Here is a 16,550-nt window from a genome sequence, read left to right on the forward strand (position 1 = left end):
CCACAGGAGAGTCTTCTGCCTCTTCTCCCAAAGGAGTTGAGTTTGGGTTTTCCACTGGACCCAGCCCGTCCGGAGCATGGATCCCGATGGGTGCAGCAGGAAGAGAAGGTGCTCCCTCCACAGAGGTGGCCTTCTTGGTCCTCCGCCTTCTTGCCTTAGGCCTCGCCTTTGGCTCGGGTATCTGACCCACAGCCAGACCCGGTGTCACCTGTGACCTAGTGACGGCAGCAGCAGTCATGGGAAGACCATCCGAGATCAACCCCAACTCTACTAGATCATTCCCTAACAAAATGTTAGCAGGGACATTGTCCTGAACCAGGACAGGAAGCTTCGCTGTCTTGTCTCCAATCATGAGTGTGACTAAGGCTACAGGTGATAATTTGGGAGGCCCACCAGCTAACCTGGTGGTTTGCAGAGGAGCACCTTCATAGTCCTCTGGCCTGAGCAGGGTCCTGTCCACCACTGTCATGCTTGCCCCAGTGTCTCTCAAACCAGTAGAAGGCTGGCCATTCAAGAGGACACTTCTCAAAAACCTACGGGTGTTCTGTGGGATAGTCGCCAGTACTTCCGCGTACTGGTCCCAGGCCCCAAGGGATACTAAGGAAATCTCTACCGGAGCACCAAATGTGATCCCGGTAGAGGAGGGGAGGACAGTGGCCTCCACCTCAGACACGGGGTAAGGGTAGGTCAGGCTGACAGCCTGTACTCCAAGTGCCTTACCTTTACACTTGGAGTCACCCCTTTTGTGATCCAGAGCCCCACAGTCCCAACAAGCGCCAGGAGTGCGGGGTACGGTACTGGAACCACTGGGAGCCTGCTTTGCAGCAGGTGGACCACTACTCTTATTCCCACCCACAGATGACTTATCCCCACTAGATTTTTGGGTCTTAGGAGAGGAAGGTTTTGGTTTACCCGACTGTGATTGCTTGGGGGACTCCTCAGCTTTCTGAGAGGCCCCCTTCTCTTTGTCCTTGTCCTTCCCACTGGAGTCCTTAGGGGACACCCGGTGAGAGACCCACTTGTCAGCCAACCTAGCCAGCTTAAAGGGGTCCAAAATGTTCTGGTCAGCGACATACTGACGCAGCTCTGGTGAACAGGCTTCAGAAAAATGCTCAAAAAACAAGAGGTGGGACAATTCAACAAAAGTCTTAACCTTGTACCCATCGATCCGCCCCATCATGTTCATGTGCGCAGCACTCACCCAGTCAACCCAAGACACATTCTCTCTTTTCTTAAAATCCCTGAACCTTCTAAGGTATTGGGTAGGTGTCTTGCCAAACTTGGCAATCAAAGCAGACTTCATACACTCATACTGACCCCTTTCTTCCACACTCAGCTTCAGAATACAGTCATATCCAGTTTGAGGCACTCTGCTTAACAAACACTTAGCCCAATCTCTTTTATCTACATCATGAATCGCACAAGCCATTTCAAACGCTTCAATCCATTGGAGGATATCTGAGCCCTCCACAAATACACCAACCAAATCTTTCATAAACTTGGTGGCTGGGGACCTGACACTCTCACTGGTTTTAGCTGAAGTCTCCACTCTAGCTTTCTCTAGCTGGATTCTCTGACATTCAGTGTCCTTGTCTTTGAGCGCAAGATCCCTATTCTTGAGTTCCACTTGCTGTGCCAGCTCCTCTTTCTTAAGCTCAGCTTCTATTTCCAACTTGCGATATTCAAAGGCCAATTTCATCCTTAATAACTCAAGTTCCATGGAATGGCTGGGGTTTGGAACAGAGGCAGCAGGAAGGGTGGCATTCCCAGAAACAGATTCAGCGACAACCCCAGGGGCAGAGTCCTCATTGGTTGCATCCCCCCCTTCATCAAGAGTTTCACCATCAGTCTGGTAGTCCACCAGGGCAGCTATCAGCTCAGCCCTAGACTTATCCACAAAGTCTAGCTCCCTGGCTTCACAAGCACTCTGGAGAGCCTCTAAGCTCATCCGAGTCAATTTACCATTTGCAATGGGCTCCAGTGCTTGTAATGCAGTTATTTGGTACACACCCAAACCTTAATCTAATAAAGTGCGGATATTTTGTAAGTGGCACGGTTATACACTGATTCTTAAAACCATAAGCATCCCACCGCTGCCACCAGCTGTAAAGACCGGTAGGGGGTGTCTGTACTTCTGCTCTCTATATGGTAGAGGAGAGGCACAGAAGACCCCAGCCAAGATTCTCTATTACGGTAGCAATGGACGAGCAATCAAGGCCTAGCTTCTCAGGAGGTGATGCAGGCTGGTTCTTAAGTACAGTGTATTCCCCAAGCCCCCACAAAGGAATGTCCACACACTGTATTACTGAAAACACAGTCTTTATATAATTAATTCAAAGGTTATGTACACTTATCACAATAACGCACCTTGTGCTCAGGAAAATCAATAATGGTAAATATCTACAATTCTAAAGTGGTACCACTAATATTAGACCTCATTAAAGTGCATCCACAAAAATGTCACACAGATCAATAAGTGAAACCAGCAATAGAGAGAAGAGAGAAAATAAGGTGGTTGAACAATAGGCAAAATACTGGCCCCTAACACTAGACACAGTTCTGTGTGGAGATCCCCCCACCTGGGCAACCTGTAAAAGAAAGAGATCTAACACAAGCCCAGTCCATATGTTGTTCAATAGTCTTATTCTCTCCTACAATGTTTTTACCCCCCCAATGTACCTGGTGGAGTCGAGTCCTTCGAAGAGGCGTCGACGGATCCTTCTTGAGCGACCCCCTTTCAAGCGGGAGTCACGGATCGTCGAGAGGCGTCGAGAAACGTCGAAGAACTCGGGGTTCGGCGACGGGGAATCGACGGCCCTTCTTGAATGCCTTCCCTTTTAAGCGGGAGGCACGGGGCGTCGAACGTCCGTCGACAAACGAGGTAGAACGATGTCGAAGAGGCGGCAGCTTCGTCCGAGCGGTGCTCGTCGGCGTCGGGGCGTCGGCGTCCTGCAAGGCGGAGGTGTGCGGGGCACCTCGATGACAATAGTTCTGGACCGCAAAGATTGTAGAGACGGAAGCCCAGCAAGGGCGTCGGGTCGTCCGAGTCTTTGAGGTCGTTGGGTGGCGGGAAACCCACCGGCAGGTTTCTCCTCGGCGCGTTGGTCGTCCTCGACTTTCTCCGGCAGGATAAGCGGTCGACGATGCGGTCGAGAGAGTCCTTCGATTGAATGTTCTTAGGCAAAGGAGCGGACGGCTCCGGTCGTCGGCGGCACGGCGTCAAGTGGTTCCCACGGCTGGGCAACACAACTTCGACGGGCCTCCAGCGGTTACACAAACCTGCGAACCCTGGTCGACGGCAATGGACTTCGACGGCGTCGATGTCCGGGTGCTTCACTTCGATCTCCTCGGCGGTCCCGTCTCGGGTCGACAGCCTTTCGAGGGTCTGTCTTCCAGGGCGCTTCGGCGAAGATGGAGCGGTGCTCGATGGTCCCTCCGAGCACGGGAAGAGGGCGCCTTACCAGGTCCTCTCTCGGGTCAGTCTTCGACGATTTCGACAGCCTTCGGATCGGTCGAAGCAAATGCCACAGCAAGTCTTCTTCTTCCAGCTGGACGTCGAGGATCAGCAGTTCCAGTTACTCTTAGAGTGGAGACTCAGCTCCAGGATGCTTCTGAACGTTCCTGAACGTTCCTGAACCTCCTGAACAGTGGTGAGAGGTCCCCAGATATACTATTCTGTCTCTCATCCACACTGCTGGCATACACTCAGCAGCCAATCATACAGAGGGGCATTCATGCAGTCAGTCAGCCAATCAGGCACACAGTGCATTCAGGCCACACTCCTCCCTTTCAGACACTCACAACAAGGAATGTGGATTGGGACAAGTACCCAGCCATTCAACACTACACACTGCATTCAGGCCAGTTTCGGGCAGGGCTGTCTCAGTCTTTGTCTCTCATGCCAGAAACCAGACAACCACAACAAGGAGTGTATATTGGTCACACACTCCATTCACCCAGGTCCCACCCACAGGAGGTACCCATAACATACAATCACTGGGAAGGCTCCAGTCAGTCTAGCTGGGCCTTCACAACAACACCATATATGGAACTTCCACCCAACAGCCAATCAGGGGGAAGGGACAGAGTCAGGGCTTCCCAGGACTTTGGGAAAAACAAGATAACAGGCAATAGAAAGCAAGAGGCCACAGGGGCCATCTTGTTTCCTATCAGGAATCAACTGATTCCAATGGCAGGGCCTGGGTATCCCAAAATGGAGGACACCCAGAGCACCTGTCAAATTCAGCATGGAGCTGCCACCAGCCCATACCCTGCTCTGTGGGCCACCCACAGGTGCCCAAAAACATACACTAGGGGCACAGGGTTGTACCCCTACCCAGGGGTGCCATAAGGGTATCCCATGGGTCTGTTCACCAAACCAAAAGAGAGAGCTGCACTGCCAGGAGTCCCACATGGACTCCTGGGCAGAAAACATGACAGAACACACGATAAAAAGCAATAAGGGACAAGGATTCAGAGGCTCTGTCCCTCTGATGCATTTCCAGCATCACAATGGCACCTGCAGCACGACATATGGAGTATGCCAAAGAAGATGTACAAGAGTTGAACCAATGTATTATTTCATGATATTGAGACTTTTCTCTCTTTTCTTTTTCTTCCTTTTTTTTATTTCTTGTTTTTTGACTGTTCCTTTTGACTGTTTTCCACAGTGTGTTGCTCTTTACTTGGTGTTTGGCAAGATGCTTTTATTGGTTGGTGGTGTTCGGATGTTTTCTAATCCTTCCCTCTCCCTCCGATGCAATGGATTTGCTTATTGTATTTTCTTTCTGATGTTTTCTTAATGGCACATGTAATTGGAGGTCATTTATGGGCAAGTAATTGAGTGTTATTGTAATAAGCCGTGCCTTGAAAAAGACCTAAAGAAGGGGTCGAAACATGTGTTGGCAAAGAACTCAATAATTAAAATCGAGATTATTAGACAACATAAGATTGCTATAGTGTGTAACTTGCTCTTTTTCTGAACTAAACGCATGAGACAGCGCATCTTCCAGGGAACAACAGTTTTTTCCTTCTTTTCTTCAATCTCCAACATCTTGATCACCTCCATCGAAAAGGGGGTTTGCTAGGGATCCGCCTTGGGACCCCTTCTCTTGAACCTTTATCCTGCATAGCAGAGTGTATGTAACACCTAGTCTACATTCTCTACAAAGCTAGCGGATTGCTGTGCCCTCTGATATGCCGGGAAATTGTGCTTTTAGATTGATCTCCTATTTAGCTTCAGCGCAGTTTACAAGCTGCCAATTTGTACTTGGAAGGGAATGGAAGAATATAAACATTGACCAAGATATTTCATTGTAGGTAGGGATCCAGATAAGATTGTGAATGTCAGTATTTTACTCCCTATTTTTTTTAAGTTAGGAATACAATGTTTTATGGAGTAAACAAGTAATTTGCATTGTCAAACGGCAGCATTTATAGATGAGTCAACATAGCTTTTAACTCTAAAACATATCACTTTGTAATCCGTACTTTTTTATATTCATTAATTAATTAAAATTAAAAGATTTTTAGCATAGTTACATTTCAGATCAGGAAGTAATACTAGAGTAACACTAGAGCTCCTTCCTGCTCATTTCACTCAGTGGATTCCATACATGGAGTTTTGTGGGAATAGCAGTAGGCAGACGTCAATGTTTCTGTTGTTTCAAATTGTTTGCTGGGAATATTTCTACCCACTATTTTATCTTGTTGTGAGTATTTTCCCGTTTTTAGGGAGCAGAAGAGCCAGGCACGCTGAATAGCTGTAGGTCTGATGGTAGGAAAGGGCCACTTAAGTACAGGTAGTATTGTGGGGATAAAATGGAGGTAATCAATGAGTACATTTACCTAGAAATCAAACGTGTAGCTCCTCTGCTGGGGACAGCCCATATCTGTTATCTGACTTCAAAGTTCAAGATAGTCATGGTGGTTCCACACCATGTTTACCATACATTTCATATGCAGACCTCTGAGTTGATATAAATAGGTACTTTGGCGCTTTGACGTAGGGAAATGTTCAGACTTGAACTCTGCCAGTGCAGGAAGGAAAGAATCAGAAGACAGGCCTTCTCTGTCTACGCCCCACAACTCTGGAACCCCCCATCAAACTCAGACCTACCCCCTACCTTCTACAGTTCAGGGATGAGTTGAAAACCCTCCTCTTCAAGACAATTCTCCTGCCTTACAACCAGGTCCACAACACACTCTCCACCCCCCACCTTATCTGAGACTGAGTGATCTGATTACCACTGTGTCCTCTCCTGGCTGTTTGTAGATCCATCGCTGACAACTTGCCTTCCGCCTTCTTTCCACTTCCTAGCTCCCTCAATGGTGGCCTTAATGCCAGGGCAAATATTTCTGCAGATCTTCTGAGGCAAATTGTGAAGAAGCAGTATGGGTTGGGATACGACTCCCAGCTGACTTCATATCCTCCACATTAACGAAGCAAAGACTTGCCAGATGATATCTACTGTGGTTCCGAAACAAAAGTGTTTTTAGAATTCATGCTGTTTTAAAACTGTGTCAATTGATCAGCACAGGAATACATTTCTTTGTAATGCTTTAAAAAAGTTTCCATGTATTAAAATCGCAGCAAAAATGGCAGTTTACACAAAAAATTGTGGCAGAAAGGCTGTGGTTTTGCCGCCACAATCCATGTAAAGGACACCCCCGCACCCCCGCTCCCCTTAAATTATATAAACGGGTACACCTTTACCGGGTCAAACCACAGCATTTTTGTAAGCGATTTTTTTGTAAAGGTCGACATTTTTGCCGTGTTTTTATTACTGCATACCTTAAAAAATGGGCACATAGTGTAGAAGATATTTTCGTTTGCCTGCTCTCTGATGCAGTATTATGCAGTTTTCCCACATATGACAATAACTATTATTGCAAAATATACACTTAATTCTCACAAGATGGAATTTGGAGACATCAGGTTTCACGTTCACATATGAGAGATTATCGTAAGTGTGTTACTTGCTGATGCCACCATCGGTCTCTGCTATTAACCTTCATGAGATTATTAAACATGATTTAAAAAACGAAACAGGATGACCCCGCACTTGTACTTAGGGGAGAATACAATGCACCACATTTTTATTTCGATTTGTTCACGGTGTGAAATGAGACCCCGAATCTATTTGAAGGACTGTCTGATAGTATTCGATGTGAGAAAAAAATTGGGACGTACTAATCTCAATTGGATTGTGCAATCCTTTCTTCAACATATTAGTCTATATGTCATAGCGTCTTCCTGGACAGTCCTATAGAACATGGTGACTGGGATTTATAAAATAATAGGACATGTTTTGGTGGGGAGGAGGGATTCAAGTGCTGTTTACTGATAAGTGTGTTCACTTAAAAAAAAATGAACAGTTCCAGAAACTATTCAATTTTCCAGCCCTAAAGTAGGGTTCTCCTGGTCCTGTCCTCGAGAGCCCCAAACACACCAGGTTTTCAGGATAACCACTGACTCTAATTAAGATTCAGGTTATTCAAATGCATTTTGCGTGGATATCCTGAAAACAAGGAGTGGATTTTGTTTTTGCAGGCTGGACGTGAAGACCACTGCCATAGACAACACTTGGTCTGGAAGTGGTTTGAAAATCCATCACTTACTTGAGAAATGGGGTTAGTGACTGTGTTGCTTGTCCACCTCCTTTTATGTCTTTCAGCGTGCAACTAATCCCGCAAAGAGCTAACATCAGACTACCGCAGAAGGAAGGAGGCCTGATCGCTGGCCTGTTCACCAGCTGGTATCCAATCTCCAGTACTCCCCTGGCGGGGAAGGCTTTAGAAACAGCTGTGTAACCCCCTGACCGATTTAGGAAGACTGTAAACAATTTTTAAGGTGTAACTAGCAACATTATTTTGAATCTTAAAACACACCTAAACATCAATTATAAGAATAATTACTTGTTTCATTTACAATTGTAAAAATCAACTTTTTCTTTGCTCTTATGTTGCACAAAATGTAGGCCTTATGATTTCTCCCTTTTAGTGTGTTTTCCAGTCACTCGTTGTAATGAATATAGCAATAAAACCAGATGTGGCCCACCGGATTAGGTTTTATTGCTATAAGAATCCCGCGTTTCCAATCCAAAACCTGCGGTGCTCACAGCAATGTATTTTGTTTGAATTAACAGGATGCTTTCAGTTCCCCGTTCATTCAAACAAAATACTTACCTAAGTTGGCCACCATGGAGATGGAAGGCGTGGCTCCATGCAGAGCTCGTATTCTATTTCCTGGCACCTGGGGAATAGGTAGGAGTGACGCTGGTGGCGCTGCTAAAGAAATCCGCAAAGGGAGTTGGGAAGGAAGGGACAGGAGACCGCGGGGAGGTAAAGGTGGGGAGAAGATGGAGGGGCAGGTGAGCAACTTTCCGGTTGATCGGAACACAGGCATGGATTGTGGGATTCAGCCTACAATCCAGGAAACCACTGGGGTGGTAGTATTAGTTGTTGCTTGGTAATTAAGGAAATTGTTTAACCAAAGGTTAATATGAAACATTTGTCCTCTTGTAATCTCAAAAAGAAAAGACTGAGCCTATCAAAATCAAACCTTTCAGGCTGTTAGATAGGACAGAATGTTTCAGGCGATCATAAAAGACCACCAACTGATCCCTTTAAACTGAAAAGGGATCAAGGGAAGGCTTTGTTTTAATCAGCAGCTCGGAGTATGTCCCTTCATCAGAACTAGATCATTACAGACAAGGTTGGCAATCCCTGTAGCCTAGGGTAAGGAAGAAAGCATGGCCTTAATAAATGCTTACAGTGATCAGTGGCACATTAAAGAAAAGGCAAACTAGGGTGTAATGAAACAAATACAAAGTCTTCACTGGCTCCCGGTCACAGCACAGATAAAATTAAAATCCCTCTGTATCATCCACAAGGCTGTCTGGGTCTGGTGACCACATTATCTGCAACTCTTTCTGACTAAATATTCCCCCTTTAGATACCTGCGCTCCTCTAGCACCAATTCCTAGTGTGTAAAGCGGTTTGCTAAACAGAGGGCAGGAGGTCGATCGCTTTCCTCAGCAGGCTCCCTTCTTTGAAACAGCCTCCCCTCACTCTTGGTCTTGAGAAGGACCTACTTAAATTATGGAAGAGCTTCAAGACCTTCCTCTTTATCTCCTCCTTCCCTCCCTATCTCCCCTGCTAATCACACAGTAGCTCGATTGGTTAGCAGGGCCCTTATGCATCCTCGGAGCCCTGATCTTCCACATCGTATCATCCCAGCTGCTGTCTATCGTCTGCACGTGCCTCAACCCACCCTCCACCCTTGGAGGCTTGCATTTAAGTTTTCATAGCACTTCACCTGCTACTCTCCCACAAGAACCACAGCACCTATCCCATCCCCTCTCCCTTCTGCACTTGCACATTCTGAACACTCACAAGGCATAGTAGGTTCGTCTTCCCCTCCCCATTGTTTGTCTCTTCTTATATTTTTTGTATTTACATTTTGATTGTCTATCATCACCTGTCCCCCTCACTGTTTCCCTGTGCACGCTTTGAAAAAGAATTTGCTTTGTGTATAAGCGCCTAACACGGACAATAAATAAATAAATACAAATGTGAGTAATATCGATTATAAGACGGTAAGAGTGGTGTTGTGTCATGCCACGATTGGGCCAGGGAAAAGGGTGTGCCTTATACTGGAAGAAGAAAAACAGTGTATAAAAAGATCAAGGCGAAGAAGGCAGTGCAGAGAAAATGTAATGCAGAGAGCAAAAATGTATGCAAATGTGAGGCGCGTAAGAGAAGAGGAAGATTGGTGAGGGAAATGCAAGACAACATAGTGGGAATTGTTCTTAGATACCGAAGCGATAGGAAAGAGTTGGGGAAAACATGCAGAGATAGCTCTTACTTCCATTACTGCTCGTCAGGATCTGGCAGCCCATGGCGTTTTTAGATGTCTGAGCACAGCAGAGGTATTGTCCATCGATCCAAAATTTGGGGTGGTACTTCCGCATAACATCATTTTTGGACGTGATCACTGCAGTGTGAATACAGTGGAATTGTTAGCATGGTCGGAAAAATAAATCAGTCTTACTTGGCTAAAGGAATGGGATGAAGGCAACAAAGCGTTTGAGAAAACGAGGAAGAAGGCTAAGTTTACTTTTGCAATAGTTCACTTTAGAATACCAGTCTATAGTTCAGGCTTTGTTTGTTTAGTTAGGGCAAGAGCAAATGTGAGTACACTTCTAACAAATACATTGAACAAAAACCTGTAACTGGGAACCCAAACAAAATGCGCCTGCATTTCTATATAAGGTGTACAGAACGTTCAGGTTGAAATATTATTCTCAGATGACTGACTAGTCAGAATTTTGCAATATTTCTAATCTCATCCTGCTTGACGTCGCAGCAGCATTTGACACAACGAGCCATAGCATACTCATCAAAAGACTTAACACACCTGGCTCAACAGATGCAGCACTATGTGGGATAACATTCATATTCAGACAACACTCAAATCATATTGCAACTCCCCACTGCCAAGAACAAAGCCCTAGTAGACCACACCAGATGCCTCTGTCAAGTGAGCGCATGGAAGAACAAGAACAGCCTGAAATGCAACCATAGCAACATGGAAACCATGATCTTCTCTCCTAAATCAATAGCCCCCATGTCCATCCCCTGTCAACAGAGAGTGAAAACTGCCTGCAAGTATCCAAAGTGCTAAAGAATCTTCGAATCATCATAGATAGGCCATTAACATTTGCCCCTGCAATCGAGGAGACATAGCCTCGCTTTTACCACACAGCATAGGTGCCGACTAGATGGGGGTGTTGAACGGGTTATTATATTGTGCCTCTTTATTGTATATATTGGCCTAAGCCCAGTCGCTCTGCGAAGAAATCCGCGTTGCAAGGTTCTGACCTTAGATCGATTTAGCCGCCATTTTAGGTTCATCCGCCATTTTGATTCTCACTCCAAAGTCACCCTGTGTTCTAAAATGGTGGACAGTGTTCTTCTGTTTGTAACATGGCCGTCTTGACCTCTGCATACAAGTTAATGCTTAAACTGCCCACAAGCCAAATATTAGGGTCATGTAATGAGACCTTGTCCTTCGTTGACCTGTAGACCAAGGATTACCTGTACCAACGAAACTGATCCGCGAGCATATATTAAGCACAATGCTGTTTAAATACTGAATGTGAACACTTGTTTGACTACATTGTATAAAACATGTACAAATGCTTAATGTTAAATCCAAAGATACACTGTTGCCATTGTGACTTATTTGTGAATATACTAGGAATAATCCATATGCCTATAGATGAATAAATTAGAAGCAAACTCGGCATGAACCCCTAGCCCGAGAAATGGTTAACCTGCAAATGGGCTGGACATCATGTTAAGAATTGTATAAAAGAGCAAACATTCTGATGTACAGCCCCACTCACTTCTCACACCGAAAGGGCTGGTATTCGCTGTGATGTACTGAGGGCCAGATAGCTATCTGATACTTTGTTCCTTTGAAAACTGTTCAGTTATAGAATAAAGATCTGTGTATCTTTGTAAGCCCATGTTTGGTGTATTTCCTTTTGGGGTACTCAGCCTCAATATTCTCTTTTTGCTTTTACAGATGGCGCCCGAATAGGGACCCTCAAGATTGATGCCAGCTCGTTGAAGGTTGACACGGCTATCGGACCGGGATCGGACTGTGTAAAGGGGGCACCTTTCTTGGATGAGAAGCGACACCTCAGCAGCGCTGCACGACCCGATCCCTGGACAGTGAGCATGTGGTCCGAGTCGGCATCTTGACGAGGGTCCATATATCGAGGCGGGCAGATTTGCCGAAATCACCAAACACAAGGAAATCTTTGTTAGAAAATTTGTAATCCGATCGGACCGCCTTAGGATTTGATCAGGTTAGTCGTGGCCCGATTCTTAAGTATCCTGATAATTTGTTTTGGCGTATTGCACTCGCGAGTTCAATTATTGACCAGGTAACACCAGTATTCTGATATGCCTGGGAAATTGTCTGCCTGCTTCAGGGCATTATTCTGCAAGGACAGACAATCTTTGGAATTTGGCCAACTGGCACCAATGGAGGGGTCGCCGGCGTGCACTATGTACTGTAAGCACGGCATTGGTAGTATAGTATTTAATGATATCTGGCACAGACAAACTAGACATGCTTCCGAACTTCAGTGGCCAATCAATGGTAGTTTTGAAATCCCTCGTATTGAATACTTAGAATCTATATTATTGAATAAAAAGGCTAGACCTGCAGAATTTGATGTAAATACCAGAATTGGAAGAAAGAAGCTTTGCAGCAGCTCAAGAGTAGAGAAAAGCATGCACGCCGTCATATGACGAACGCCGGAAAAGCATTGTTGTATGACCAAAATAAACCGTCTGAGTCAGTTAGGAATATGGATAGGGCTTTTTCACTTGGGATTCAGAACATTTACCCTTCTAAAGACTTTCATGTATCGGATGAACTTATCGATATACTATTAAAAGAACAAAGGCCTGGTGCCACTGCGCCACCTCCGTATGTTCCTCTTCCTGCTGTTATTCCTCCTCCCATAGTTCCTCCTGCTCCTCCTGATGTTCCTCTTCCTCCAGTCGTTGTTCCTCATCTTGTTGTTGCTCCTCCACCTGTTCCTCCGCCTTTGCCTGCTGTACCAGTAATAGCACCTCTGTTCCCTGATGTTCAAAACTTTCCTACTCTCCCTCTTCCAAGCTGTTCTACACCGCTTGTAGTCGATCGGGGAGCGGGATTGAGGGTTGTAACTCGTAATACTGTGTCTTCTGAGAAAAAAACGTGAGTTAATTGCATGGGCTAAGCATTGCATGGAGAAGGGTGAACAAGCTGATGTTTTTGCCACACTTTCTAATAAAGACAATTTTCCTGAGAAAAACGTTTTTATTGAAGGATTAGGAATTCATTTATGTGTAATGTGGAACAGGCTGAATGACATAGATCTCCCACAAGGATTGAGGGATCTGAATACTTTAGCATTCTCTAGAGATACTGCGGAGAAGGTGCTAGAGCATGTTGAGAGGATTCTTGAGTATAGAAGGGAGCTGGAAAAATTACGGAATAAAGATGAAGATGGTGATAGCTTGGACGTCATGTTCGTACAGAAACGGTTACTTCCTTGTCGGAAATCATAACTGAGGAAACACACATTTGTACGAAAGATGCGATTAGATGGATCTCAGACATGTCGATAACTCCCGTAGAAGTATATGACACTTATAGTCAGTATATGCCAGAAATGCAGAGGAAAGTGATACAGGTAATGGTAGAGTACCTACAGGAATAGTGTGTAAAGAAGAAGATTTGTTGTCCCGCAGACTTATTGAGTATTTATAAGAGGGCTTTTTCGTTTGACACTTCTTCAGCTGCTTTAGTGCTCGATTTGGTTCTGTTGCTTAGTAAGCGTTCGGAGTTGCCTACTTCTCAGTTGCCTATGAGAGAGGTCCCTCCGACTTTTGTCCCAAAAGTCGAGGTTCCAGCGATGCCGGAACGGGTGCGCAGGCTTATGATATTCCTGCACATTATGTGTCACAGTTCGTTCACGTCCCGTTCTCAAGACAGGAAGTGAACACCATTAAACAATCTATTCCCGACATTAGGAAGAATCCGACAGGGTTCTACAAAGAAATAGAGTCTGTCTTGCAATCATCGGTATTCACCTTAAGTGATATCGATTTGTTATTTCCCGTACTCCTGCCTGTCGACTTGTGGAAACAGATTAGAACTGTAGATGATGTACCAGGGCTAGGGGATACATGGACTAACATGGTTACACTTGATGGAGAAAGGCCAGCTGGCGAAAGACCGCCTCAGGTAATACTAACTTTGCCTGATAGGATAGTTACGAAATTGAAAACTATAATTCCCGAAAAGAAAATTATTTGGGACAAGCTTACTGCCTGTGTCCAAGGGTGCTACCGAGTTCTTCAATCGGTTCGAACAGGTATTTTCAGATTTCAGTGGGCAAGATTTAGGCACAGAGTCTGGGAAAAGATTATTCGTGGACAAGTTTGTGCGTGGATTGCTGCCTGACATCCAGTCACAAATGATGTCCTCCGAGAGCGCTTGGCAAGCAAAGTCTCAGTCAGAAGTATTGCATAAGGCTCAGTACTACGAGAATCGTGTCAATAATGAAAAAGAAAGAGTCGAGAAGAGAAAAGGTGACTTAAAGACAAAAGTATTATTACAGCAAATTATTAGAGGCCCTAGAGGGGGTAATTCGCAATTTAGAGGTCAGTACGTTCCACAAGGAAATGCGCCCTTGGGTCCTGTAAACATTAACCAGTGTGCTTATTGCAGACAAGAGGGTCATTGGCGTGCACAATGCCCGATCCTCCAACAGAGGTCAAATAACACATTTGGGAATATGGGTAGATGATCCAGAGGTCGCCCAGGTGTAGGGGGTCCTGGTAGAGGTCAGTTTTCACAGGATTCACAGAACCTTTTTCGCAGGCCAATCAGGCATCTACTGTTGAAAATAGAATTTTTTTTTATCATCCTTCTGCTGCTTACCTCTCTGAAGAACTTCCTTTTGACGACATTCTGTTTTGCTAGGATTACCCAAAACAGGGTTTGGAACCAGCACCTATTCCCGTTAATCAGAAAGGTCCCTACGTTGAGATGTTAGTGGGAAATAGGAAACATCTATTTTTGATGGATACAGGGGCACAGAAGTGTTCCATTGACCATTCGCGGGTTCCAAACATTCCACTGTCAGGGCAAACTAATGTTTCTGTAGGGTTTTCGGGCACACCAGTTGTCTGTCCGGTTTCTTTTCCGGTACCGATTACTTTGGGTCCATTTTCGGACCATTGTCCATTCCTTTTGACTACGAATTGTGGAGAGAAATTGTTGGGGTTGAACCTGTTGAAGGAATTAAATGCGGTAATTCATTGTTCTTCTGATGGAGTGCGTTTGACGATTTCACCACAGCAACTTTCTGCCTCTCAATTCTTGACCAGGCCTTTGCCTGATGTTCCGGAGTGTTTGTGGGCTATTGATGATAATGACGTCAGTGTTTTGCAAATCGAACCTGTTAAGATTATCTTTGAACATGGAGTAAAGCTGCCGCGTTTTCCACAGTATAAGATTTCGGTCGATGGTGAGCAAGCTTTGAAATGCATCGTCTCCGATTTTGTGCATCGAGGGGTGATTGAGGAACTTGCAGGTAGTTTGTGCAATAGTCCGATTTTACCTGTGTACAAAAAAGGCAATAATGCAATTCCTTTTCGTTTCATAATTGATTTACGTGCCATCAACAAGATCGTTGCTCCACAATTTCCAATTGTGCCTTATGTGACGACAATATTAACTATGATCCCGGCTTCAGCTACTCATTTTAGTGTTGTGGATCTAAAGAACGCTTTCTTTAGTATTCCTATACACAAAGACAGTAGATACCTGTTTGCGTTCACCTTAGGGGGACGTCCGTTTACCTTTACTCGTGCACCGCAAGGTTACACGGAAAGTCTGAGCATTTATAGTAGGGCTTTGAAAGAGCAGCTCGATACCCTTGAGTTGCCCTCTACTTGTACACTGCTTCAATATGTTGACGACTTTCTTTTAGCTGCTGACTCAGAGAGCGCTTGTAAGGAGGGCACTGTGTTGTTGCTTATTCACTTGGATAAACATGGACACAAAGCTTTGCTTGATAAATTTCAATATTGTTGTCAGGAGGTCGCCTATCTAGGCTATCTCCTGTCAAAGGAGGGAAGAAGGGTGACGCCTGAACGGATAAAACTCATTTCTAGCATGTCTGTCCCAAATACGCAGAAGGAAGTTAGAACCTTGATAGGAATGGCTTCTGACTGTAGGCAGTGGATCCCCAATGTCTCACTAGTGATTAAACCAATGTTGGCTTTGCCGAAGAAGGGCATTTCTTTGCCATTACGGAGGAACTTGGAACACCAGCAAGCATTTGATCTGTTCAGGACTGCATTGTGCTCAGCACCAGTTTTGGGCACACCAAACTATGAAAAGGCCTTTGTGTTGTATGTGCATGAATGTGATGGATGTGCTTTGGCTGTATTAACGCAGGAACATGGAGGGAAGAATAGGACGTGCAGCTACTTTTCTTCCGCCCTTGATCCTGTAGCATGCGCTTTGCCAAGATGTTTGCGAGCTGTCGCTGCTGCTGCTGCATCCGTTAAAACAGAGTGAGGGAATGGTCCTAGGCCATGCTTTAACCCTGATGGTACCTCACTCTGTAGATGTTCTACTGAATAGAACACAAACGCAACACCTCACCTCCGCACGATTAACGAGATATGAATTGATCTTGTTTGCACCGCACATACAAATTAAGAAGTGTTGTGTTCTTAATCCAGCTGAACTTTTACCTTTCCTGCAAGGTACTGCTTGCAGTGACAAAGAGTCACATGATTGCCTTTACACTACCGAACAAGAGACAAAGGGTAGAATCGATCTGAAAGCTACTCCTTTGAACAATCCACAAAGGGAGCTGTTTTGCGATGGCTCCTGCTTTAAACTTCCCGATGGTACATCCACAGCTGCTTATGCAATCACTACATTGAGCACGGTCATGGAAACC

At 45.1% G+C, this 16,550-nt stretch overlaps 1 protein-coding gene across 5 annotated transcripts in view; it reads right to left on the minus strand.

The window, feature by feature from the left end:
• The window catches only part of BTK (Bruton tyrosine kinase), an 805,015-nt gene that overhangs the window by 341,867 nt on the left and 446,598 nt on the right, over positions 1-16,550 (minus strand). For all 5 annotated transcript variants that reach the window (XM_069613032.1, XM_069613031.1, XM_069613033.1 and 2 more), the window contains one exon: positions 9,869-9,997. In XM_069613032.1, the coding sequence (XP_069469133.1) occupies positions 9,869-9,997 (129 nt within the window). The remainder of the gene's footprint in view (positions 1-9,868; positions 9,998-16,550) is intronic.

Source organism: Ambystoma mexicanum, chromosome 5p, assembly GCF_040938575.1.
Source record: "Ambystoma mexicanum isolate Mex_15411 chromosome 5p, UKY_AmexF1_1, whole genome shotgun sequence".
NCBI classification, from domain to species: domain Eukaryota; kingdom Metazoa; phylum Chordata; class Amphibia; order Caudata; family Ambystomatidae; genus Ambystoma; species Ambystoma mexicanum.